Below are 26,755 nucleotides of genomic sequence, written 5' to 3' on the forward strand. Positions count from 1 at the left end.
CCTGTGGAACGCCCTCCCATCAGATGTCAAAGAGAAAAACAGCTACCAGATTTTTAGAAGACATCTGAAGGCAGCCCTGTTTAGGGAGGCTTTTAGTGTTTAATAGATTATTTTATTTCATTTTTCTGTTGGAAGCCGCCCAGACTGGCTGGGGTATAAATATAATATTATTGTTGTTGTTGTTATTATTATTATTATTATTATTATTATTATTACTACTACTACTACTACTACCGTAGACAGTTGTCTTTGTTCAGGTCATGGATGAGCCAGACTCTAGCAAATGAAAGCACATGCTATCATAATGGAGCCTAGCCCTTAAGATGTTACCAGACTTCCTTCTTTTGTTGTTGCATTAGCAAACAGACAACACTGCAAAAATGCCATGACCTCTCTGCAACCCTCACTCTGCAGGTATGAGCCTGTACAAGGCTGCCACTGTGGAAACTCCCTTCAAGTCACAACAAAACTAGCAATTAACTATTGGATGTAACAGCACATACTTAAATATTTCTGTTCCTAGTGCTGCAGTGCCCTCTGCTGGCTATTGCCAGAACCAAACACCTGTTGAAAGAACCGAGCGGCCCTGGGACAGTTCTGAGGGCCGCATAGAGAGGCACAGAGGGCCTGAGGCTCTTGCTCCTTCCCAACTTACATGCCCTTTTGTTCTCAGACATGTGCAGGTGAAGGACCCATTAGATCAAGTCTGCATATGCCAGAAGGATCTGCCCATCTCTATCTAGGCAGCTCTTAATGGTGGCTGAAAGTGACTCACTTTCCTTTCTTGGGGGGGGGGGTGCATCTACCAGGGAGTGGGGGTGTCCTGCAGGGATGCCTGTTCTCCTTACACACTGACATTCAAAAGAAAACCAGGCACTGCGACGTAAAATCATGGAAAATAATAGTGGAAACTGCAGTGTCAAGTTCTGGGTGCGAAATGAAGCTTCCTTAGGGAACAGTGAGGAGATCTCAGGAGTGCGAAGGATCCATTTTAGGGATCTTCATGGAGAAGCAACATCCAGAAAACAAATGCAGTCAGTCAGAAGAGAGCCGGGTGCGATTCACCGTTCCGTTTAATTTTTTTTGTTTTTTTTAATATCACAACAATCCTGAAGTGAACAGGCAGATCTACACTATAAAATCTTAAACCTGCACGAAAACAGTTTTGATTGCCTTAGTTCACCCCTGCCCACCCTGCTCTGTCCCACCCACCTCCCTTTCTCCCTTGGAGGGGGACTCTCAATTCCCTCCCTCCCCCCCAACAGGGGTGACTTATTCATCCCGTTGCCCTTTCATCCCCTTTGCCAGAAATCCAGAAATCCACGATTTGCAAAACCCAAGACAGATTGGAAAAAACAGACTTTGACATCATGTAGACAAGATTAAGAGATGGGGCTCGATCCAAAAATGAGGGGGGGTGAGGCACCTGTGAGGCCTTGCAAGACTTGCAAAGTTGGGGAGGGGGCTCTTTGGAAGGGGGGGAGCTTTAAAAAACATTCAGTTCAAAATTGGAGTCAGACTAGGAGAGACGCGACAGGTGCCAATCACCCCGTTGCTGGTGGTGGGGTGTCGATGGAAAGATGTAGGGGGGGAAGAGCACAGATGGATTACAGAGTTTAAAAAAGGGAGATTGTGTGTGATTAAAAACATCCCTAATTCGTCCATGCATCAAACGAAACATCCTTACCTCCTCCATAGATGAAAATTCCTAACCCCACGGGGAGCTAGGTTCCTTCAGAGTCTTTGGGGCAAGCATCCCAACTGGGAGAGTGCCGCCCCACCGCCCTGCAAGGCACAAGGACACAGAGGGACCGTAAAAGATGTTGGGGCGGGGGTAGGAAAAACAAAGGACCTGATGAAACAGAAAGACATTCCTGCACCCCACAAGCACACCCAGTGCAGCTTATGGGGGCAACACCCCGCTCTGTCCCATCCCTGCCCCCCACAAAATTATCTCGACAGCAAACATTCTATGAGGGGAGGTCTACTACAGGATCACGGTCTTTCGAAAGGCAGAGTCTCTTCTATCCGCTGGAAGGTCCATCAGCCCGCCAGGCGGGGCAAATCTCAGTATGGCCCGTGAGCAGAAGGGCGGCCATTTTGTTGTAGGCCCCGGGCATCCTCCGCCGCTTTCAACAGGCGCTCGGAGGCCCGTTTAGTGGGAGGGATGACTGTTCTCGTGCACCGAGGGCCGCTTCCTGCTCGGTTTCCGCCTCCCTCGCGCCAAGAGATGCCAAGAGACATGCTCAATCCATCTTTGAGAAGCCGCCGATGGTGACCTTCCGCTCCTGTCGGTTGGCCACCAGCTCCTGGAGGTGCAGGGCGCCGCCGCCGATGAAGCAGAAGGCGGGGCAGACGGGTCCCGAGCAGTCGATGCCGCACTCCCAGAGGCTGCGGAAGGAGACGGCGTCAAAGAACGTCACCTTGCCCCGCTCGTAGTCCAGGCAGATGCCCACACGGGGAGGCAGCGGCACTGTGCAGTTGCTGGGGTCCCGCGAGGTCAGCGCCACGCCGTGCGAGAGGAGGATCTTGCCCATGCCGATGGTCAGGAAGGCGAAAGGCGGCGCCGTGTCCAGGGTGGTGTCCTCAGCGCCGCTGTCATGGCCGCTGTCGGGGTCGTACCTGAGCCATGGGAAACGAGGGGGCAGGCCGGGGGGGGGAGAGAAGGAGTTAAGCCTCGGAGCAACAAGTCCGGCGGCACACGAGCGTCGGAAGCTGGCTCGCACCGCGGTCAAGGCTCCCTGGGAACCTCAGAGTCTTCCTTACCATGGGAGCTGGAGTCCAAGAACTACAGTTCCCACCAGCTCCGAGCCAGCCATGGCCGAGGTGTTTTCGGACTCCAGCTCCCATCAGCCCCTAGCCAGCCTGGGCCGAAAGGTAAGCCTTCGCAAGAAGCGACTGACGGTTAATCATCATCATCATTTCATTCTTATACGCTGCCCATCTGGCTAGGTTGCCAGCTCCCAACACAATATAAAGGGACAAAGCAAGTGTTTAAAAACTTCCCGAAAACAAGGTTGGTTGCCTTCAGACGATTCTAAAAGTTGTACAGTTATTTATCTCCTTGAAGGAGCGTCTACACCCCTGTCATTCAGCCCAGACACTGAGGTCCTCCTCTGAGGGCCTTTCTGGTGGTTCCCTCCCTGTGAGAAGTGAAGTTACAAGGAGCCAGGCAGAGGGCCTTCTCAGTAGTGGCACCCGCCCTGGGGAACGCCCTCCCATCAGATGTCAAGGAGATAAAGAACTACTGTATACAACTTTGAGAAGACACCTGAAGACAGCCCTGTATAAGGAAGCTTTTAATGTTTGACGTTTGGCTGTGTTTTTATTATGCTGGAAGCCACCCAGAGTGGCTGGGGCAACCCAGTCAGATGGGTGGGGTACATTATTATTATTATTGTTGTTGTTGTTGTTGTTGTTGTTGTTGTTGTTGTTGTTGTTGTTGTTGTTGTTGTTATTCCAACTGGAAGGGGCCTTAAGGATCATCTGGTCCAACCCCCTGTAATGCAGGAATATGCAGCTATCCCATATGGGGATCGAACCTGAAACCTTAGCATTATCAGCATCACGCTCTAACCAGCTGAGCAATTGTAATATAGCAGTATTTATATTTGTACCCTGACCTATAAGCTGATCAATATTACAGTCAATATCCTAATCAATATCCCTTCCTCAATAGAGTTTGGCAGAGGTTTTTCTGTATATATAAACTTTGTGAAATTAAAAAGACAATTTCCTTGAGAAAACCTGCCCCCCTTCCTCCCTCCAGAGCAGCCGCTGCTCACCTGGGGCTCACCACATCCTGGGGTACCTGGAACCACTCTTGCAGCTTGCTCTCCAGCCCGACGCCCACCTTGACCAGGTAGGAGCTGGGGTCCACGCAGCAGGCCCAATAGCTGCGCCCCTGGGTGACGGCCACGTCCCCAATCACGAGGTCGATTGACAGGTGGCAGCTGGTCATCAGCCGCTCTGCGGCAAAGAGCATGGGCAGCCCCGGCACACTCCGGACGGCCCGCTGGTCCTTGCTGATCACCAAGCGCTCCCTGTTGAACCCCCACCGGTTGTCCAGGAAGAAGTTCAGCACTTGGGAGAAGGGGAAGGTGGGAGGCAGGAAGAAGGAAAAGGAGGAGAGAGGATCTTAACTAGGAAGAACCCGTTCCCCCCCCCCCAAAAAAAGCTGCTGAGGTGTAGAAACTTTAGACACATCAACACTTTAAACAGCCATGATTCCCCCCCCCAAATAACTCTGGGAACTGTAGTTTGTCAATGGTGCAAAAAGTCATTAAAGGTAAAGGGACCCCTAACCATTGGGTCCAGTCGCGGACGACTCTGGGGTTGCGGCGCTCATCTCGCTTTACTGGCCGAGGGAGCCGGCGTACAACTTCTGGGCCATGTGGCCAGCATGACAAAGCCGCTTCTGGCGAACCAGAGCAGCGCACGGAAACGCTGTTTACCTTCCCGCCAGAGTGGTACCTATTTATCTACTTGCACTTTGTGCTTTCGAACTTGCTAAGTGGGCAGGAGCTGGGACCGAGCAACGGGAGCTCACTCCGTCGTGGGGATTCGAACCGCCGACCTTCCGATCGGCAAGCCCTAGGCTCTGTGGTTTACTCTACAGTGCCACCCACGTCCCCTGCAAAGTCATTAGGAGGTCCCTATTCCCCATCACAGAGCTATAATTCCCAGAGTTCCCTAGGAAGAGGCACTGATTGTTATACCACTCTGGGAATTTGAAGTCTTGGGAAGGGAATAAAGGTTCTCCTGACAACTCGTAGCACCCTAATACTAGAGGACCCGGGATACTTGTTGTTTTTCTAAAGTGGTCTGATGCTGCTGTAAACCTACAGTGCAGATGGGCCTCATTCATTCATTCATTCATTTTTTAAAAAATATTTGTATACAGCTACATCATTTAAAAATATCCAAGCGGTTTACAGCAATAAAACCGTAAAACTGTGAACCACCCCGATGAAGGGCTGTATACAAATTCAATAAACAATAACAATAAAACGAGAAACATACAGTACAGTGGTACCTTGTTTCTTGAACAGCTTAGTTGTTGAACAACTTGGAACCCGAAGGGTAAACCCGGAAGTTTGTAAACTTTTTTAGGAAGCTGAATGTGCTCCAATTTGAGTGTTACACTTCCGATTTGAGTGCCACACTTTCTTTCTGAGTGCCACACGCTAAGGTCTGTCTGTTTATGCTATTTATTTTGTTTTTTGTGGCTTTTTTGTTTTTGTGACTGTGTGGAACACAGTTCAGCTACTGATTGATTGATTGATTGATTGTGTGACTGCAGAAATGGATAAAAGCTGCAAAGCCACTTTTGGCAGTGCAGGTAAGGAAAAAAAATACATTTTCATTGTTATCATCTACAATACTGTTTTATTGATTTTACAGTACGGTGCATTGTTTATTGCTTTCATTTTATGGATCAATGGTCTCGTTAGATAGTAAAATTAATGTTTAATTGCTGTTTTAGGGGTGGAACGGATTAATCTGTTTCGCATTACTTTCTTTTTCTTTAAAATTTTAAATTAAACTTTCTTTAAATTTTTTAAAAAGATAACAACAATTAAAAACAATTCAATACATATTCAAACATAGAAATCATAAATCCTTTTACAGTTTCAATATCTTCTTCTCCCTCCTGGATTAATCTGTTTTGCATTACCGTGTTTCTCCAAAAATAAGACACCGTCTTATATTTATTTTTCCTCAAAAAAACCCACGGTGGCTTATTTTCAGGGGATGTCTTATTTTTTTTAATTAAGTATGCTACAAGGTTAAACTGCCTATCACTATGGCTGATTTCCGGGGTATGGCTTATTTTCAGAGAAACACGGTACTTTCTATGGGAAAGCGCGCCTTGTTTTTGGAACACTTTGGTTTTGGAACGGACTTCCGGAATGGATTAAGTTTGAGAACCAAGGTACCACTGTAAAACCATAAAAAACAGTTTAAAACATTTTTCAAAAGTTTGAAACAGGCATGAATTAACCATTGGGGAAGGACGCCTGCCTGGTGGAATAGGAAAGTTTTTGGCAGGCTTTTCCAAGTTGGCACAGAAGGCGTCTGCCGAATCTCTAGGGGCAGATAGTTCCACAGGACCGGGCCAACAGCTCCAAAGACTCGGTTTCTCGTTGCCAACTCGGGGAAGGGCCGACGACGCGGCTGCAGATAATCTTGGTGACCGAGCTGATCCCCGAGGTACCCTGGACCCAAAGAACCTTGAAGCTGGCTCAGTATTTCCAGGCAAACATGTCCATGGCTGCCCTGGTTGTCAGAAAGACAGACTGCCTATATTTTTAGGAGGGTCTTACCAGGCGCCGGCGGCGTGTGCAGGTAGATGTCCTCGCTGTAGTCTCCAAACCCAGCCTTGTTGTACCCCTTGACCCGCAGGACGTACACGCAGTCGGTGTCCAGGTACTCCACCATCGCGCTGGTGCCACGCACCTCCTCGCGGCGCTGCCACAGCTTGAGCGCCTTCCCTTTGGGCTCGGCGCGCCGGAACTCCACCGTGTAGTGCCAGGCCGACGGCGAGTGCTGCGGCAGGCGCCAGCAGAGGAAGATCTGGTCGTAGGCGTAGGTGCGCTGCGTGTCGATCACGGGGGCCTCGGGCGCTGCAGTGGGGGAGAGAAAGAAGGAGGGAGAGGGGGAAAAGACAGGCGATGTCAGGCGCCGCCGCGGACAACAGGCGATGGGCGCTCTGCACGGACCAACAGAAACCGGCTACAGGCTAAGGGGGGTTCCAGAAGGCGAAAAAATGGGGTGGGGAGGAGAGCTGTCGGGAAGACGGGGCAAGCTGCTGAGAGACTCCGGGGAGCAGAAAGAGGCTGAGTGCAAGAGTCGGGGAGCAGGGTGGGAAGGGAAAGGGGGAAGAAAGAGAGGAGGAGGAGGAGGAGGAGTGGAAGAGCGTCAAGGCAGGAGGAGACAGACCATGGCTGGATAGACACAGAAGAGAAGGAGAGAGCAGAGGCAATGTGGTGGTGGCCTTGAGAGGGCCAGGACATGGATTGAGAGGGCTGGGGAGCCAGAGTTTTCCCCACTCCTGCCGTAGGACCCAAAAAAGAATAAAAGGGGAGAAAACAGCACTGAATGATTGCCGCAAGTCCCTTTGAGTTGCTTTCATAAAAAAAATGAAACGACTAAAAAGTTTCATTTGGCCCGGACACTGAGGTCCAGCTCCGAGGGCCTTCTGACGGCTCTCTCGGTGCGATAAGTGAGGTTACAGGGAACCAGCCAGAGGGCCTTCTCAAATGTCAAAGAGATAATCTCATCATCAGATGTCAAGGAGATAAACAACTGTCTGACTTTTAGAAGACATCTGAAGGCAGCCCTGTATAGGGAAGTTTAAAATGTTTGATGTTTTACAGTATTTTAATTCGCTTGAAGCCGCCCAGTGTGGCCGGAGCAACCCTATCAGATGGGCGGCATATTAATAATAATAATAATAATAATAATAATAATAATAATAATAATTGTTGTTGTTGTTGTTATTTCATGGTGATGATGGGGAAAGAGAAACGAACCCTTTTGGAAACAAAATATGCATCTTACACTGCAGCCCACCTCAGGAAGGGCAACGTGAGTTAATTAAAAGGGCAACGTGAGTTAATTAACCTCACATTTTTTTGATCAGTTTGTTGGTTAAAATGGAAGAAGACTGTAATATTTTGCAGAGGAGGGAGGTGATTTTCAAAAACAAGATTCAGGGGGTCGTATCCAGTGTTAAGCTTCGTCAGAGAAGACCCATTGAAAAATGGATGGATATGACATTTGTTTCAATACATGTAAAAATTCAGTTATGTAAACCGGGACCTCTAAAATGAAAAGGGTGAAGAAAGAAAGCCAGGGAATTAAAAGGGTATTATCCATGTTTTTGTTTGGGTACCAGGGATTAAAGTTGCTTGCGAGTCCTGGCCCCTTCAACCCAGACCACTAATGGTCAAAAAACCAAAAAGTGTCTTCTTCTGAGAGCCCCACTTCGCTCTAGGTGGCCCCACCCCAAGGTGATACAGGATTACCTCAGCTCTGTCCAGGCAAACCCTGGTTCGACCTCGTTCGGTTCAGGATCTGGGATTCGTCTAATTCACTGGTACACAGCCCTACGCAACTTCAATTGTCCCCAACTGGGATTCCCAGCAACTGGTGTTCAGAAGCCTAATGCCTCCCTTCGAGAATTCTGCTGTTGATGTCCTCCAGAACACAACAGATCTCTGCAAGCTACGGGAAGTCTCTCTCCGATATGGAACTGTCTCCCTCGGGAGGTGGTGGGCTCTCCTTCCTTGGAGGTTTTTGAGCAGAGGTTGGATGGCCGTCTGTGATGGATGCTTTAGCTGGGATTCCTGCATTGCAGAGGGCTGGACTAGAGGACCCTTGAGGTCCCTTCCAACTCTACAATTCGATGATTCAATGATATTTACACAGCTGAGGCAGCTCACCAAGTCGCTCCTGGTATTTTGTCACCTCTGGCGACTGCCCGGCTTGCTTCCCAGGAAGAAGGGTGGGCCCCCAGTTCAGACAGGACAGAAATGTTTAAACGAAAACCAGGGGTAGCCAACCCTCTAGCATTTTGCTTCCCTGCAGCCCCATTGCCTCCGGGGCTGATGGGACTTTCGAATCCAGCAACATTTGATGGGCTGAATTGTGGTCTAAACCCCTGAATTTTACAGTGGAGGGTTTTGGCAGAAGTCAAGATATTGGGAGAAAAGCTTTTGAGTTTTAAAAGAGCAGGGGAGAACTAAATTTGGTGGGAGGGGGCAAGGAAGGGTTAGTGAAACACACGAGACCCCTCTTTACCCCAAAGAAGCACCCCTCTGTGTCATGCCTTTCGGAAGAAACTGAAACTATTTTGCCTTCCTCCTCTTTCGCCTTTGGATACAGTCGACAGCAAAAACCTACGTCAGGATTCAGCGGTGAGCGAGAACCCTGCGCCCCAGCGGTCTTTTTTAAAATTATTATTACTCTGCACGCACTCAGAGGTGCTTGGCCCGGCCAGAGCATCTTGAGGACCCGAACCAAATCTAAGCCACACAGAGGGATGGGCAGAGGGAGGATGCGGGTGAAGGATGCAGGATGGAGGCGCGAGGGCTGGCGATGGGGGCAGAGGGAGGAGAAAGAGAAAAGTGAGAGAGTGTGTCAGGAGGCTCAGGGAGGACTGAGGTGGAGGGGGGGGTCGGCTGGGCGGGAGATGACTTGCCTCATTTTTTTACTTCGATGATGACTCAGCAGCAGCCAAAGCCTATAAACAAAGAGAGGTAAAGCAGGTCTGAGATGGGTCAACAGCCAGGCACGGGGCGGAAGTGGGCCGCTGGGGGGCGGGCGCTGCGCCTGGAATATCGGGTGGGCGATGGATCATGGGATGCAGGGGTCGCAGGTCCGGGGGGGGGGGGGTGAGATGTAGCTGACCGGGGCCAAGAATCCCAGGGTGTGGTCCAGAGGCGATGTGAGAAACGGGGTGGGGGTGGGGGGGATCAAACACCCACCCAGCCCACCTGGGGTCTGGAGGGGGATGCGTGAAGTGGGAATGGGGTGAAACGGAATGGAAGGGGGGGGGAAACAGCCCCCATACTTACCCTCCGCGCCCAAGGGCCATGACCTGTCAGATCGACGCCACACAAGCTACCTTCTCTCGGAGGATTGCAGCGCAGGCCAAGCCCCACTGTTAGGGGGCGGCCCGAGGGCTCCTGGGAGGGGGTCACCCCTCACAGGCCCCAGGCAAGGAGGAATTCGCTTGTCCTGCCACGATCAAAAACAAATCCCGGGAGCAGCTCCGCACCCGCTGCTTTTCACGCGAGGGCGGCGGCTCCTTCGGCAAACCGGACCAGACGAGTACTTCCTCCGACGGAAACGACACCGGTGCGGAACGCGAGGGCAAGGGAAGGGTGCCATGACCCTGCTGCCCCATCCTTTTGAGGCCCACTTCCTACCACGCCGAAGCCCCCTCGGCCACCGCACGTCCCGTACGTACCTTTGATGAAGGTGAGGTCCGTGAGTAGCTTCAGCTCTCGGCTCACATCCACCTGGAAGTGGCTGAAGGACGAGCTGGCTGCTGGGCGGAAGACCTGGAGCGAGTCAGTCGCCCGGACAATCCTGCCGGCGGCGTGGGGTGGAGGGTTTGGTGGAAGGAAAGAGGGGGTCAGGCAAAGAGGAACAGTTTCCCAAGGCAGATCCGAGGCCTACTGTCCTGCCCAGCCTTGCATCCTCTGGGTGCTGTGCGCTACGATTCCCATCACCCTGACCCATTGGCTGCCCGCGCTGGGGCTGATGTTAGATGGAGCCCAACAGCACCCAGAGGGCGAAGGTCAGGGGAGGCTGAACCGCAACAGAGATACACACTTCTCTTCAATATATCTGTACTGTTTTCATCAGTTGTGCTCAGGGTTCATTCAGACATGGGGAATATTGCATTAGTTTCCCTAACTGCATTTTTTTTTTTAATGTTCATTTTGCGCTCCAGTACCTGTTGCATTACGGAACCACGGCTTTTTGACCGATGTACTGGCATGTTGGCCTGAATTTTTATTCACACCATGGGGTGCCGTATGACGAAACAACAAAAGGCATTGGGCGACGTTGCTATCCCTCAACACCCAACAACACTCTCATTCCGCACATGCCTGCTTCTGTTATTCCCCCATTAAAGGCATTAAAAACTGCATTCCAGTCTGATTTTCCTACTCATATTGAAATACTGCCCCTCAATGAGGCCAAACTTTCATCAGTAAAACACCACACCCACATTCCACACTGCTTCACACATTAAAGGCTCACTTCCGTCTGAGACTCAGGAAACGCCGTGACAGGAAATGAGGTTGCCATTGGGGGTAGCAACGGAACTGACGATTCACCGTGCTAGAGAAGAAACTAAAATTTTTAGTTTCTTCTCCCGTTCAATTCACAAAATGTTTAGGGGTACGCATCCCCCTGCGTCCCCCCAGAAAAAAACAAACACTGGCATAATGAAGGAATACCGACCCGCCGTAACAAACCCCTCAAAAGCTGACACTTGTTGCTCTGTTTTTCTACCAGAGCTAGCTGGCAAACTTTCCGACACCACATGGCGGCGGGTGCTCCCTCCAGAAACTTCCAGTGCTAGCTTTCTCACCTAGCTGCCGACAATAACTGACCAGTAAGACGTTAGGAAATGAATGTGTCACCTGCCAAGAAAAAGTTGAGGGAAGCAAGTTCCTGGGGATTTAGCTCTCTCCCGTTACAGCATCAACTTCCCCGCGTGCCATTTTAAATTTGTTGCACCCACACCCACACACACACCTGTTATGCAGCTGCTTGGCAGCCTGGACAAAGCAGGGTTGGTCCGTCTCCTTGAGCACCTCCTGGGTGTAGCCCACCATGCCTGAGTTCTCCACCATGGCACGGTGTTCGTGCAGCTGCGCCCGCAGGTTGGAGACGCGGTCCTGCCGGCACTCCTCGATGGCGTTGAGCAGGGACGACTGCTTCTCCTCCAAGAGGGCGCTCAGGCCGCGCATCAGCCGTGCCACTTCCTCCTTGGCCTGGGCACCGTTCGCCTGCAGGGAGGCAAAACACATGGGGACATTCAGGGAGGCAGGAGAGGATATACAGTGGTACCTCAGGTTACAGACTCCACTAACCCGGAAGCAGTACCTCGGGTTAAGAACTTTACCTCAGGATGAGAACAGAAATCGTGCGCCGGCGGCAGTGACAGGCCCCATTAGCTAAAGTGATGCCTCAGGTTAAGAACGGTTTCAGGTTAAGAACAGACTGCCGGAATGAATTAAGTTTGTAACCAGAGGTACCATGGTATCGTTTATTAATGTCTTTCCTACCTTGTGCTAGCAGGTTCCTTAACTTAGCAGAGTTTCACATTCCCCTTTTAAACACACAGCGGATAGCTGGTTGCAGGCTTGTGTAAGCCTCTTACTGTTAGAAAAATAAAAATAAAAAAATCCTTCTAGTAGCACCTTAGAGACCGACTAAGTTTGTCATAGGTATGAGCTTTCGTGTGCATGCACACTTCTTCAGATACCAGTGTGCATGCACATGAAAGTTCATACCTATGACAAACTTAGTTGGTCTCTAAGGTGCTACTGGAAGGATTTTTTTTGCTTTGTTTTGACTACGTCAGACCAACACGGATTACCTACCTGTAACTCTTACCATTAGGTTCCTCTTAAATTCCCTCTTAAAAGAATAAACACGCCACAATCTTGTGTAAAGCCAATAAAAGAAGTTTACTCACATTCAGTTCACAGTTGGATCATTGAAGGCAGACTTATTTACATGTGGATCTATCCCATATGGGGATAATCCCAGTGTCCTCTGTTGGCTGAGAGCCAACAGAGCATATCTAGCTAAAAAGCTGCTCCAACGACAGAGAAATTCAAAGAGAGAGAGTGTGGCAGCGTGCCTTGTCCTTTTGTTACTTGGACAGGTGAGGTCACGCCCACCTCTAGTCACATGCAAAGGAAGTATGTCCCAGCCAGGAGGAAACAGGAAGTTTTCAACTGGGTGGGCCAAACATTCCCCTGCATGTCCACTCTAGGAAAACAAGGAATGTTGTACTTGACTGCTGCTTATGTATCACATCCCACAAAACAGTGGAAGCTCTCTGGTTTGCAGAGGGGCACATGTGGCTCTGCTCCTCGTTCAGCTACTAGAATGGACACCAAGGATCATCCAGGAATCCCAGCTGAAGAATCCCTGACAGATGATCATCCAGCCTCTCTTTAAAACCCTCCAACGGATAAGAGTCTGCCGCCTTTCGAGCAAGTCAGTTCCACTGTCAAACAGCTCTCACCATCAGAAAAGTTCTTCCTGGCGTTTAGTCAGAATCTCCTTTCTTGTCATTTGAATCCATTGGTTTTCGGCCCTACCCCCCCCCCCCCCCGGGAGCAGCAGAAAACAAGCTTGCCCCATCTCCCATAGGATAATTTTGTTGTTATTATTATGCAGTGTAAACACCGACAACTGGGAAACACTGGCCTGCGAGCGCTCCAGTTGGAGAACAGCCTTTGCCAATGGTTTTGAAGACGCTCGAACTCAGGACGAAAGGGAGGAACGGGCTAAGACGAAGGCATGCTTGGCAAACCCTCACTATTATCAACTCCCGCCCGGAAACCTATGTCCCCACTGTGGAAGGAAGTGTGGATCCAGAACTGGCCTCCACGGTCACTCGGGAACTCACTTTTGAAAACCATGTTTATGGAAGACAATCTTACTCGGCTATGAGTGATTGCCAAAGAAGGAGAAGAAGATTACTCATATGCTGCCCATTTGGCCGTGTTGCGCCAGCCACTCTGGGCGGCTCCCCACAGAACATAAAAAACACAGCAAAATATAAGCCATTAAAAGCTTCCCTGTACAGGGCTGCCTTTGGGTGTCTTCTAAATGTCGTGTAGTTATTTATCTGCTTTTCCATCTGACACGATCGCCTGAAGACAGGTAATAAGAATCGCAGCCTCTCTTTCTGAAACCCTTTAAAGCATCTTTGGGACGAGGAAACTGGAATGACAGGCAGCCCCGCTCCATCTGAAAGGGGAAAATGTGAAACGAGAACAACGGACGCGAGAGCAGTTTGTACCTCGGTCAGCCGCAGAGTCTCTTCCAGCTCACTGATTTGGGCCTGGACTGTGTCTTGGTTGCTCAGAATGTAAGTCAGGCTTTTGGTCAGTTTATCCTGGATGTGCAAGGAAAAGGGGATGGAGGCAAGAGAGAGCAATGTGAGCAGCAAAGCATTTTGGTACACATTTGACACCAAGCCCGGGGGGGGATTCCCGATTCTGCCACCCCCCCACCCCACCCGATCCCTTGAGAGTCACCCACTCCTCCATCCTCTGCCTCCCCCTGTCTCACAGCCAACACACGCCACCATTCCCCGATGAGACAGACCCAAAATACGCTGCTCAAGAGGCAGCAGAGATTCGTACATTTGTGCCAAAGACAAACAGCATAGCGGTTAAGAGTGCTGAACTAGGACCTACAAGACCAAGGTTCAGGTCCCCGCTCAGTCAGAAAACTGGCTGGGCAATATTGGGCTGTTTCATTGCCAGGATGTTTACCACGGAGGGAATGTCAAAAGGTGAAACGGGGGAAAGCAGCAAGACGATGGGATATTGAATTAAATGGAGGTCTGCATGATACAGTGAATTTCTGTTTAATTATAATTTGCTGATGTTTGGGGAGTTAATTTTACTGTTGTATGCTGATAGATGATTGAATATCGCCTTATTCGATGTAAGTTGTTCCGTTTTAAAGTTTTATTGTTTTACTGTGACTTTTTCTATTGGATCAGATAATTTTAAGGTGTGCAATCTTTGTTGTTATATTTTGTTGCTGTAAACCACCTTCGGTATAGCAATATAGAAAGGCAGTACACAAATTTAAAGTGGATTGAAATGAAAATGACATGAAATACAGGTGCAGACCTAGGCTGCCCCAGATTCCACAATTTGGATGGAAAGGCCATACCTCAGCCTGTTTTACAAGCAGGAGGTCCTGGGTTCCACACACATATCTCTACACAGAGCTGGGGGAAAGACTCCAGGCCTGAAACCCTAGAGAGCTTCTGCCAGTCAGTGTGGGCAATACTGAGCTAGGTGGACCAAAGCTTTGGCTCTGAAAAAGGCAGCATCCGATGGCCCTATGGAGGCCAGCTCTATGAGCATGGAAATCTTAAGGGCTTCCTAGGGGGTAGGCTGTTGCAGAGTGGCAGAACACGGCATCTGCTTTGCCGAAGGTTGGGGGTTCGATTCCCAGCCTCTGCAGGTATACCTGAGAGACTTGCTGCCCAAAGGGCAAAATATGAAACCACAAAATACATAATCAAAATAAAAACAACAACCCAATAAACACCCCCCCCCATATTTTTTAAAGGGCAGCATTTTAAAGTAAGACAATTAACAAACCTGGACAGGAGCCACTCGTTAGAAAAACCATGGTTCAGAAATGTCTGTGGCAATATTTATCAGTGAGGCAACATGGGCTGTTTGGTCTCACTCGCTATATGACAACTTCCTTTTTTTATTTTTAGATTTGCACTTCTAACAAAAATTTAATGATTTTCCAATTATTTTTTTAACATTCTCAATCAGATGTAATTAACCAAAGGAAAAACAGACACAAGATTCCCTCGCATCCTTGGACCGCCCTCCACCCTTCCACGGGTTCCATGTTAAACATTTCCTGCTGCATATTTTATGTCCTCCATTTATTCCATTTAACATTTTATATCTAAAGTCTCTGTCAACTCACAAGTGTTATTTAAGCCCCGTTAAAGAGCTCAGCTGTTTACAGTGGTCTTCCAGGTATAATACAGTGGTACCTTGACTTACGAACGACTTGACAACCGGATTTTTCGACTTATGAATGGGGCAAATGGCCGCACGCTTACTAATTTCTTGACATCTGAGCGGTTTTAGATAGGGTTTTTTTTTACTTACGAATTTTTAGATGGGGTTGCTTTGACTTACGAATTTTTCGGTTTCCAATGCGTTCCTATGGGAAATCGCGTTTCCAATGGCGCTTTTCGACTTACGGATTTTTCGACCTACGAAGGTGCCTTCGGAACGGATTAAATTTGTAAATCGAGGCACCACTGTATAAATTTCCTCTGGTCTTTATCAAAACCTTGGTCTTCCCAGTTTCTGATTTTTCCAGTCATTTTCACCATCTCGACCTAGTCCATCCATTTTAACTTGCCATTCCGCTCTGGCTGGGACTTTTCCGTCTTTCCACCTCTGGGCCAGCAACTTCTCTACCTTCCGTTCTCAACTCAGCCGTTTTATCAGAACTGGGCGGACGAACAGATGTGGGGATGAAGGAGACAGCTTAAATCCCACCAAAAAGCCTCACCTTGAGGGCCTGGTAGGCGCTGAGGACAGGCGAGATCTTGTGGCCTGTGTGCGTCCGGCGAACGCGGCACAGCTGGCAAACTAAGCGCTGGCAGCTCTTGCAGTAATGCGTAACCTCTTCCCGGTGCTCCGGACATGTCAGACCCTACGTGGGACACAGGAGGAGGCAGGTTGCTCACGGTTTTACAGTGGTATAATAATAATATAATAATAATTTATTATTTATACCCCGCCCATCTGGCCGGGTCTCCCCAGCCACTCTGGGCGGCTTCCAACAGAAGAACAAAACACAACAATCTTTTAAACACTAAAAGCCTCCCTGAACAGGGCTGCCTTCAGATGTCTTCTAAAAGACTGGTAGTTGTTTTCCTTTTTGACATCTGTTGGGAGGGCGTTCCACAGGGCAGGCGCCACCACCGAGAAGGCCCTCTGCCTAGTTCCCTGCAACTTGGCTTCTCGCAATGAGGGAACCGCCAGAAGGCCCTCGGTGCTGGACATCAGTGTCAGGGCAGTGTCAGTGTCAAGCGGGTTACAAACGCTTCAGGTTACAAACGCTTCAGGTTACAAACTCCGCTAACCCAGAAATAGTACCTCAGGTTAAGAACTTTGCTTCAGGATGAGAACAGAAATCGTGCAGCGGCAGCGGGAGGCCCCATTAGTTAAAGTGGTACCTCAGGTTAAGAACAGTTTCAGGTTAAGAACGGACCTCCAGAACGAATTAAATTCTTAACCAGAGGTACCACTGTAGTTTGTTCAAAGTCTCTGGCACTTGCGGACACAAACACAGGCTTCCTCATCTTTGTGGGGAGAGGGCTTTCCCTTTGAATCCATTTTTGTTTCTTTAAGACAGGAAGCCTCAGACCCAGGGGCTGCAAAGGAACTGGAAAGCGCCTACAAAGTGCACTGTGGTAGCTCTCTGTGAGGAAGGAAGATTCCTAAGGCGTACCCTTGAGAAAGGCCACGGATTGGGATAAATGTGAGGGGAAAGTTCGTGTGAAAACAGGGACATACACACACACACACCAAGAGGCAGTGTGGTGCAGTGGTTAAAGTGTCAGACTAGGACCAGGGAGAGTCCAGGGTTCAAATCCTGACCTGCCCATGAAACTCACTGGGTGGCCTTGGGTCAGTCACTGCCTCTCAGCCTAGCCTACCTCACAGGGTTGTTGTGGGGATTGAATGAGGAATAGGGAGAACCATGGAAGCCACCCTCGAGGAAAGTTGGGATATTATTATTATTATTATTATTATTATTATTATTATTATTAGCTGCCCATCTGACTGGGATGCACCAGCTACTCTGGGTGGCTTCTGACATATATAAAAGCATAATAAAACGTTACAAAAGGCTTCCCTATACAGGGTTGCCTTCAGATGTCTTCTAAAGGTCAGGTAGTTGACATCTGCTGAGAGGGCATTCCACAGGGCGGGTGCCACTACCGAGAAGCCCCTCTGCCTGGTTCCCTGTAACCTCACTTCTTGCAGGGAGGGAACCGCCAGAAGGCCCTCGGAGCTGGACCTCAGTGTCTGGGCGGAATGATGGGGGTGGAGACGCTCCTTCAGGTATACAGGACAGAAGTCTTTTAGGGCTTCAAAGGTCAGCGCCAAGACTTCGAACTGTGCTCGGAAACGTACTGGGAGCCAATGTAGATCCTTTAGGGCCAGTATTATATGGTCCTGGCGGCCACTCCCAGTCACCAGCCTGGATGAGTTGCAGTTTCCAAGTCACTTTCAAATAAAAAGCAGAGATTTCCCGCCTGGTCCTCAAGAGGAGTTGGAGGGAGCCCCTTACCTTGGGCCGGAACGTGAGCGTGGGTGGGGTGGGCTCGTGCTGGGCTTTCTGGGTGCCCCACGGGTGGTAGAGCTTAAAGCACTCATTGCAGAAGCTGGATTTGCACTCGGTGCAGCCCTTGGTGGCCTCCAGCTGCGGCGGCTTGCAGAACTGGCACATGATGGCGGCGCTGACATTGATGGTGTGGCGGTAGCGCTCCACTACCCTCTCCAGCGTCAGGTTGCGGAAGAGGCTGCCCAGGCCCCTCTCACCCAGGTCCACGTCCCTCTGGCACAGAGGGCAGGGGAAGAGCACGCTCTGGGGGTGCAGGAGCCCGCCTCGCTTGCGCCCCGGGTACGTGCCGAAACCTGGAAGTACAGGGACAACAGAACACAAGGCAAAAGGTGACATTGCGCACACAGCAGAGGCTTCCCCAGAAGATGCGGGGCTCCCATCAGCCTCGGGGAAATTGGCCCATGGGGTTTGTAGTCCGGCAACATCCGGAGAGTCACAGGTTCCCCACCCTTGTCCTAGAATCATGTCCCAGCCAATCAGGTGTGGGGAACCTGCGAGCCTTTCTGGGTCTTCTTGCTGGACTCCAACTCCCATCAACCACATGGCCAACAGTCAGAGGTGATGGGGACTGTAGCCCATCGACATCTGGAGGGTCGCGGGTTCCCCACTCCTGTCCTTGGCACGTGTCCCAGCCAATCAGGGACCACATATTAAATGCGGTCAGGGACTGGCTTGGATGCTAAGGAGAAGTGGGGTTGGGAAAAGGGAGCAGTGATCTGGGGGGAGCCTGTAAAAGATAGGAGGCGAGAGGCAGAGGCAGGAGAAGCTGCAAGGTTGAAGGATGCAGAACAAATGCAGGAGGAGAGAGAGATGGGTCAGGCTGGTAGAGAGTCACGGGCTTCCACACCTCCTTCCACACCTCCTCTCCTGCCTCATCTCTCCTACTCCACTGTCTCCCAGGACCAGAAGAGGACTGAAGCGGGAGGAGCAGAAGGCTACAAGCAGGCTTAGTCTTCGCCTGCTTGCGTTCAGTTCAGATGGAGGAGATACACAAGAGGGACGGGGCCTCTCTGTTGCAGCAACAACCTCATCGTGTGCACGCCCAGGAGTAGCTGAGAGACAGAAGACTGATGTACATCCCTTTCCTTTTGACAATACGTAGTGAAATCCTTTCCCTGGAATTTCCTCGTCTGACTGTGGCATGCACACTCGTAAAGCAGGTGTGGGGAACCTGTGGGCCCTCCAGATCTTGCTGGCAACCCAAAGCGCCCCCGCCCCTCTTTCCACTTTCCTCCCATCCCATTTCCCCGTTGCCAAATTTTAATTTGTAACATCCTCGGGGCAAGGACCTGCCCTAATGCACTCGCAGCACGAACTGCAAACATTCCTACAGCCCAACCGCTTTTACCTTCAACCAGGTAAAGTTAAAGATAAGGGAGCCCTGGACGGTTAAGTCCAGTCAAAGACGACTATGGGGTTGTGGCGTTCATCTCGCTTTCAGGCCAAGGGAGCCAGCGTTTTTCCGCAGACAGCTTTCCAAGTCTTGTGGCCAGCATGACTAAACTGCTTCTGGCGCAACGGAACACCGTGACGGAAACCAGAGCGCGCGGAAACGCTGTTTACCTTCCCGCCATAGTGGTAACTATTTATCTACTTGCACTGACAAGCTTTCGAACTGCTAGGTTGGCAGTGTTAGAAGTCGTCCTACACACAAGTAGGACCCTGGCACACAGGCCCACCTGGCATGTTCTCTCCCTCCTGGTCAATCATTTGGGAGCTTCAAAAGCTTTCTTCTGCCCAAACATCACAGCGACTGATGCCAACACACATCAGCACACTCAATGAGTGTTTGCAGTTTGCATAACAGACCTCAGCAACTCAGCATTTGGCTAATCTACTTTATTTACATATAAACACACAAGGAGCACTGCAACATGGCTCCTTCTCTCTCTAGCTCAGCAAAGGACGACAATAGTCCCACTTCACAGAACACAGTAACACAAGCATCCTGTCTCTGTCACTTCCCACTCTGTGGAATGAAAACATACACCATCATGTGATAGACAACAATCCCATGACTGCAGACACGGGGAATGAATCTTCAACAGGCAGGAGCTGGGACTGAGCAATGGGAGCTCACCCCATTGCGGGGATTCGAACTGCCAACCTTTCAGTCAGCAAGCCCAAGGGGCTCAGTGGTTTAGACCACAGTGCCACCAGCATCCCATCTTCCACCAGGAGGGGGTGCCCTTGCCCTATGTGTCCCCCCCCTCCCCGCCAGCACAGGGTGTCGCCACACCGCCCTCCTCCCCACCTGACTTGAGGAGTCGGTCCAGGCGCTCTGGCTTGGGGATGACCCGGCGGCCCAGGCGAGGGCTCCGCGTGGCTGGCGTGGAGGCCGGTGAGGTGGGCTCGGAGGTGGGGTCCGGGCAGACGTAGCCCTGTTGCAGCAGGACCTCGGTGGCGCAGATGTGGCAGACATTGTGCATACAGGGAAGCACCAGGGGCTGCTTGTACATCTCCTTGCACACTGGGCACAACAGCTCCCTCTCCATGTTCTTCATGCTGGTCTGGAAGGACAAGGAAGGAGGGGAAGGAAAAACAGGGTTCAAGAGAACAAAAATAGAGGCTGGTTCTAGCTCAACAACAGTACAGTATTATAACATACTGTGGGATCCCCCACAGAAGGGCGCTAAGAGGTATGGGGGCAACAACAGGGGGTGCTGAGGGTATAAATGACTCCCAGGCTTTGAAAAGCTGGTATCACTGGATCAATTTTGTTCAATTACTTAAGGCTGAATAGTTTTAATTGGCTTTTGAATGCATGTTCAATTAATTTTGTTTTGATCTGACTTATTGCATGCCTACGCCCGCTTTCCGTTCGAATGAATCCCAAAGCGGCTTACAAACAGTGAATAGCAATAACACAACACCACAAATGCAGCATAAATCCTATATAGGACAATTAACAAATCATCAGTTGCTAACAGTTGCTATAAAACACAGCCACCAAAGCAACAACTACAAAAACAAGCTGAGCATTGCAATGAAAGCAAAAGTTGTCTTATACAATTAACAAACCAGTAGGGCATTTATAATCTATTAAACAAGAATCAACAACGCTGATGAAATTAGCAACCCCCCAAAAAGACCTAAGCACTGTTAAGTCCACGCACACGCACTGCACACACCCTTTTTTGTTACTGTTTTGAATTGTATCGCGTTACTATCTTCCTTAGTGGGCCGTCATGCAAACCGCTATTCAAAGAATTGCAGAATTGTAGAGTTGGAAGGGGCTACAGGGGTCATCTAGCCCAACTCCCTGCAATGCAGGAGGGTCGAACCCACAACTGTGAGATTAAGGGTCTCATGCTCTACCAACTGAGCTATCCTGACTGTTCTGAACAGTGCTTTCTGTAGGGTAGGACGCGTTATGTAACTAAGGCATAAACGAAAAGAGTTTGGGAACCACTGGCTTAAACGGAGGATGGGGGGGGGGGGAAATACAGGGCAAAATAATTTAAAAAATTAAAATTGAAATTGAAAATTGAAAATAATAATGATAGTGGCTTCCTCCTCTTTGACACTCTCAAAGAGTTTGCCCACCGCTCGCGACCTCCCCTTGCAATCTGGAGCAAGGGTTGCAGTCTCACCTCTCCCTGGCCAATCACAAGGCAGTGTTGTGCTGCCCGTAGGAAGAACAGACCAATGGTGCGCCTTAGAACACTTCCCAGAATCCTTTGCAACGCGCTTTGTTACATGGCCAACGTGCAGAGGAGGCAAGTGTTTCCCTGCAGCGGCTAAGGGAAAGAATCCTGGTTGCTAGTTGCAAAAAAAAAAATTACAGGCTCTGCCTTGAGATTTAAATTCATCTCTTCAGGCTATGAAGTCTGAAGTCACTAAAATAGCATCACGCACACACAAGGTTTGTAAATGTACCCAAACTAAAAAAGGTTTAGCGGGGGGGGGAACCCTAGCTGGGGGTTGGGGAAGCAGGGAATACAACCGCACAAGGCCTGAGCATATTCACTGCACCAACTAACTGTTGCAAAGAACGGGGAAGGGAACCAAAAACAGAGGGAATGGAATGAAGCCTCTGGCTGGCTGGGATCCTGAACAAAAGTATTCCATGCTGGCAAATTTTGTGGCACATCCCATCTGTATATTATGAGTATTAATATATCTGTGGTAGTAGTGAGTATTCTGCATTTGCTGCCATGCATAGGGCGTGTCTCATCGTTTGCATCCTCACAGCGACCCTGCGGGATAGGCAAAGCAGAAAGCAAACGACTGGCCTAAGTGCATTCATTAAAGCTTGGGGGGGGGTTGAATGCGACTCAAAAATTTGCCAGCATCCTGCCCACGGGTGCAATGAAGCCCTTTGAAGGTCTTTCCTTGGCGCCCAAAATGCCTCTGACCACACACACACACACACACACACAGCCACCTTCAAAAGAGCATAGAGATGAAGGAGGAAGTGGCAAGAGTGGCACTCTTTCCCCACTTCCTCTTTCAGCTCTATGTGCTTTCCAAGGCTCGGTTTAATTTACCGCTTTCGACTTTTACCTGGATCCCTTTAAAATGGCTGCATTTTCTGTCTCTTTGGGGCGGGTGCAGGGGGGAGATTTGGAAGACAACACACCAGGAAGGGAGGCGACGCCCGTGATGTTCACTCAAAAATGCAAACATGCCCACCTGCCTAAAAAGGTTGCTGACCCCTCTAACCACTGCTCCATGCTACCTCACTAATAATGCTTAGCTGTCCTGCTTCACATGTGTTCAAAGGGCCTCATTAAACACCCCCCCAAACCACCTTGTAAACCAGGCCACTGTTTAATATCCCCATTTTGCAGATGGGGCTGCAGGAGTTGAGGCACAGAAATTTGCATCAGGGAATTTGCGGGAGCAGCAGCGAGACCTGGGGACGTTCCGCAGTTCAGTTTTCCTTCAACCATTACACTGCAGTGTTTGTCCTCAGAAAATAACAAGAAGACCTGGCCAGTGACCCATCTAGTCCAGCATCCTGTTCTCACGACGGCCAAACAGATGCCTCAAGAAGGATTCGAACACTAAAGCACTCTCCTTGCCTGTGTTTTGTAGAAAACGGGATTCAAAAACGTTACTGCCTCTGACCGTGGAAACCCCTAAGCATGTACAGAGGGCCGGTCTCACACTTGAGGCACCCCAGCAAGACCGCGTGTGTCATGAAAGTGGCAGAAACATGAGCCAAGCTTTGAGACTACGTACAGCTCCTTCACTCCCAATCTAGATTATGTTACAAAATAAGGTGCCTTATACAGAGTCACACCACTGGTCCAACGAGGCAGCAGCTCTCCAGGGTTTTGGACAGGGGACAGGGGAGATTCCCAGTCTTCCTTGGCAATCCTAAAATCCTTGGTGAAGCTAAGGATCTTAGCTTACCTGCTATTTATTTGACCACCCAATGATTTTTACACTGATATATGAATAAATTGCTGAAAAACCAGAGCGGTTTAACAATCAATCCCCAGGGAACTCTGGGAATTGTAGCTCTGTGAAGGGAATTGGGGTCTCCTAACCACTCTCAGCACCCTTAACAAACTACAGCTCCCAGAATTCTTTGGGGGAAGCCATGACTGTTTAAAGCGGTATCACAGTGCTTTAAATGTAGCCTGTGGGTGTGGCCTACGTCTACTCAGATGTAAGTCCCACTAAATTCAAGGGGGCTTACTCACTGGTAAGTGGAAGCAAGACTGTGTCCTTAGTTATAGGGTAGTAGTTAATAGCAACACTGCAATCCATCCGGATTTATCCAGACATTACTGGGAAATGCAGTGCTTTGTCCTGGATTGTAGGCAAGTCAATCGTGGTCTTTCGGTGTTTTTGTAAAAAAAAGAAAGCTCAACAACTTTGGGGTCTTCCTAAAAGAAAGCTCAACAACTTTTGGGGTGTCCTGGTTTTTACTTTTTGAAATATGGCAACCCTCGCATTGGTGAAGTCTTTTCTAAGGGTGGTGAGGTAGGGGAGATATCAATAATAGAAGCATGGTTTATTTTTTTATTTTTTTAAAAAAATCTATTCACAAAGACATAAAGTAGATTCCTTCCTAGAGTTTCTAGGGATTGAACCTGGGACCTTCTGAATGGAGGGCATTGTACTTAGCTACTGAGGTACTGTATGGATCTTCTATAATCCCCCCCCCAAAATCCATCAGTAATTTATTTATGTTCTTACAATATGCAGAGACATGACCATTAGCGAGAGAAACAGCAACATATTTCTGGGGACAAAGAGATTTCCCAAAGGTCAATAAACTATATGTGCAAGGGGTTTAGCACCCACCTAGCATGCAGGAGGTCCTAGGTTCAATCTCCAGGCAGGGCTAGGAATGTCCCCTGCCTGAAACTCTGCTCCTATTTAAATCAGGCCTTTCTCTACAAACAGGAAGAGTGGGGTCTTCCTTTATTTGTAGGGGGTGGTCCATGGCTCACGGGAAGAGCGTCACCTGCTTTGAAAGTCCCAGGTTTCAATCCCCGGCATCTCCAGGCAAAGGGCTGTGTCTGAAACCCTGGAGAGCAGCTGCCAGTCAGTGCAGGCAATATAGAGCAAGACAGCGCAATGCTCCGAATCAGTATAAGGCGGCCGTCAGCCGCTCACACCCACCCAGATTCCCCACTTGTGCAGCTCAGAGGCAGAGCCAGCCTGCTTTCCCCACCACTGGGCACACAGGCTGGCCGTGGGGGGGGGGGTTAGGGAGAGAGAGAGACCCCGCCTCCCAGTTCTTACAGGCAGTTTGGCAGCCAGCCCAGTCTCTGCTGCGTCCCATTCAAGGGCACTCTTGTCCTTTAGCCAGGGAGTGGGGTGGAGGGGGGCTCTCCGCCCCTGGCAGCACCCCCTGCCCCAAAGCTGCATTCCCTTCTGCTCCAGCTGCCCAGCGATACAAGGCACCCAGGGTGAAGAAGGTGGTCAAAAAAAAGAGAGGAAAGAAACCCTGGCATCTGATCTTTTGCCAAAGAACCATTCATCTTGCCGGATGGCTTGCAGTTTCCCAGCCAAGGCTTCCCCACCTAGAGATCTGCCACCACGGGGCCCCAAAGGCATTTCCCTCCCCTGCCATCCATCCCCAAGGGACGGGCACTCACCTTGCCCAGCGCCCGCCTGGATGCCATCTCTCTTGGCAAGCGAAAAAGGGACACACACACGCACACACATACACACACAAAGCAGGAGGAGGGGAGGGGATGGATGGATGGAGAAGGGCGGGGAGGGAGGGAGGGAGGGAGGGAGAGAGAGAGAGAGCCACAGTGGAGGCAGACGCTGGACCAGGCGGGCCCTGGCAGCCAGCCCTGGGAGGAGGTTGCCATGGCGACGGAGGGATGTGCTCGGATGCTCACAGCATCCTTCACTTAGCCCTGAAGGGAGTCCAGGGGAAAAAACTGATAGAGCTTGTGGGGTGGGGGAGGGAATGGGAGCGTCTAGGCTAGTTGTCAACAGGGGAGGGGCAGCACCTATTTTATTTGCGGGGGAGGTCATATGGGGGTGTGATTTCCAGGTTTTTCGCGGGGGGGGGGGCCGGCGGCGGCTCTTTTGATCCCAGTGGCAGCAACATGGATCCCACATCATGCCGACGCACTAGGGAGACAATGGGATGCCCATACTAGATCTCTCTTCCTCACACCCCCACCCCTCCCGCAAAGCATCCCTTCATCTCAAGGCATATGGACAGTCACCCCCACATCGGCTGCACTAAATTGGGGTGTTTCTCCCCCACACCTTTTTTCTCCTCTCTCTCTCTCGCCCCCACCCCGGTTTTTCTATGCCCTGCGTTGCAAGCCCGCCCCCCCTCTTCCCCACCCCCAACCCCCGGTTCTCACGCTGATCCGGACGAGGGCATCCATGATCGACGTGAAGGAGTGGAGGTCCTCGCCCTCGGCCATGACTCCCGGGGGGGACGGGGGGCTTCCGGCCTCCGCACCCCCGCGCCGCCCCGGCAGCGCTTTGCAAACGCCTCGGTCTATTGCGGCCGAGAGCCCGGGCGAGCCGTCGGGGAGGGAGGGAGGGGAGAGCGAGCAACGCGCATGCTCCTCCGGAGAGGCTCGGCTCCCGGCGCCCCCCCCCTTTGAAGTGATGGAGGGCGTGTGTGTGTGTGTGTGTTGGATTATTAATGGTAATCATTTTATTGCTTGTGCAGCAGATCCCACATGCAGAGCGCTTTAGGGAGGAGGAGAAGCAGCCAAGGGGAGCGGGGTGCAGAAGGTTGATGGGGGGGGGCGGCCCCGCAGGAGCTTCCAGTCGCCACATGCCATCCCAGGGTGTGGTCATTTGTTGAGCTGGTAGAAAGGCTTTGATCCTGTTTCCCACAGTGTCACGGGCCAGGCTTTGGATGGGAAAGGGTGCACCTGAGCATAGGCAGAGTGCGTTCCCTTAGCTTCTAAATCGGAAGGTGCAAGGTTTCAGGAAGATCTTTGGCAGATCTATCTATACAGTTCCCGTTGCCTCAAAAAAGTAAAAAAAATATTTTACAGGATCCATCTCATCCGGGATATAGTCTTTTTGTACTACTGCCTTCGGGCAAGAGATATAGAACAATTAAATCAAGAACAAATAGACTAAAAAACAGTTTCTACCCAAAAGCTATATCCAGCTTAAATACTGTAACTAAATAATTGACCTGAAGAGTTGTGTAGGCATGTGCATGTGTGGCTGAAAATGTGTTTTTTGTTTTGTTTCTTGTTTTTGTTTTTATGGGATAGCATCCAATTTCATTGTAATTACACAATGACAATAAAGAAATCTAATCTAAGAAGATGTACGTTTTGCATTTATTACCGTCGTCGTCGTGTCATTATCGTTAAACTGCAGTATTCACTAAATGTGATCAGGCCTATAAATGTGGAGGCAAGACTCGAACCCGCGGCTTCCCGGGCTTCCGGGGTTCTCCACCTCTGGTCCTTTGTTCGCTGAATGCGCGTGTGCTCCCTCTAGTGGCCAGCATGAGGAAATTAAACTCAGCAAAGCCTGCAGTGGGCGCCGCCGGCCGCTTGGCGGAGAACGTGGCGCGACGCATACTTCTCCACCCTCCGCCCCTCTCAGGCGGGCGGGAGTGCGGCGCGCTTGCGCGGAGGCGCAAATTACACGTCTCCGCTCCGAGCCG

At 50.2% G+C, this 26,755-nt stretch overlaps 2 protein-coding genes across 3 annotated transcripts in view; both read right to left on the reverse strand.

Annotated features, from left to right (window-relative positions):
* The window catches only part of ADAM15 (ADAM metallopeptidase domain 15), a 365,789-nt gene that overhangs the window by 26,658 nt on the left and 312,376 nt on the right, over positions 1–26,755 (reverse strand). The window lies entirely within an intron of this gene.
* TRIM46 (tripartite motif containing 46) lies at positions 1,819–25,538 on the reverse strand. Its single transcript, XM_035098481.2, has 10 exons — positions 25,476–25,538; positions 19,937–20,192; positions 17,629–17,975; positions 15,838–15,981; positions 13,568–13,663; positions 11,281–11,534; positions 9,977–10,098; positions 6,327–6,626; positions 3,786–4,083; positions 1,819–2,622 (listed from the first exon to the last, which is right to left on the reverse strand). The coding sequence occupies exons 1-10, from the start codon at positions 25,536–25,538 to the stop codon at positions 2,247–2,249; spliced, it is 2,256 nt and encodes a 751-aa protein (XP_034954372.2). The 3' UTR covers positions 1,819–2,246.

The sequence above is a fragment of the Zootoca vivipara genome, chromosome 17, assembly GCF_963506605.1.
Source record: "Zootoca vivipara chromosome 17, rZooViv1.1, whole genome shotgun sequence".
Taxonomy (NCBI): Eukaryota; Metazoa; Chordata; class Lepidosauria; order Squamata; family Lacertidae; genus Zootoca; species Zootoca vivipara.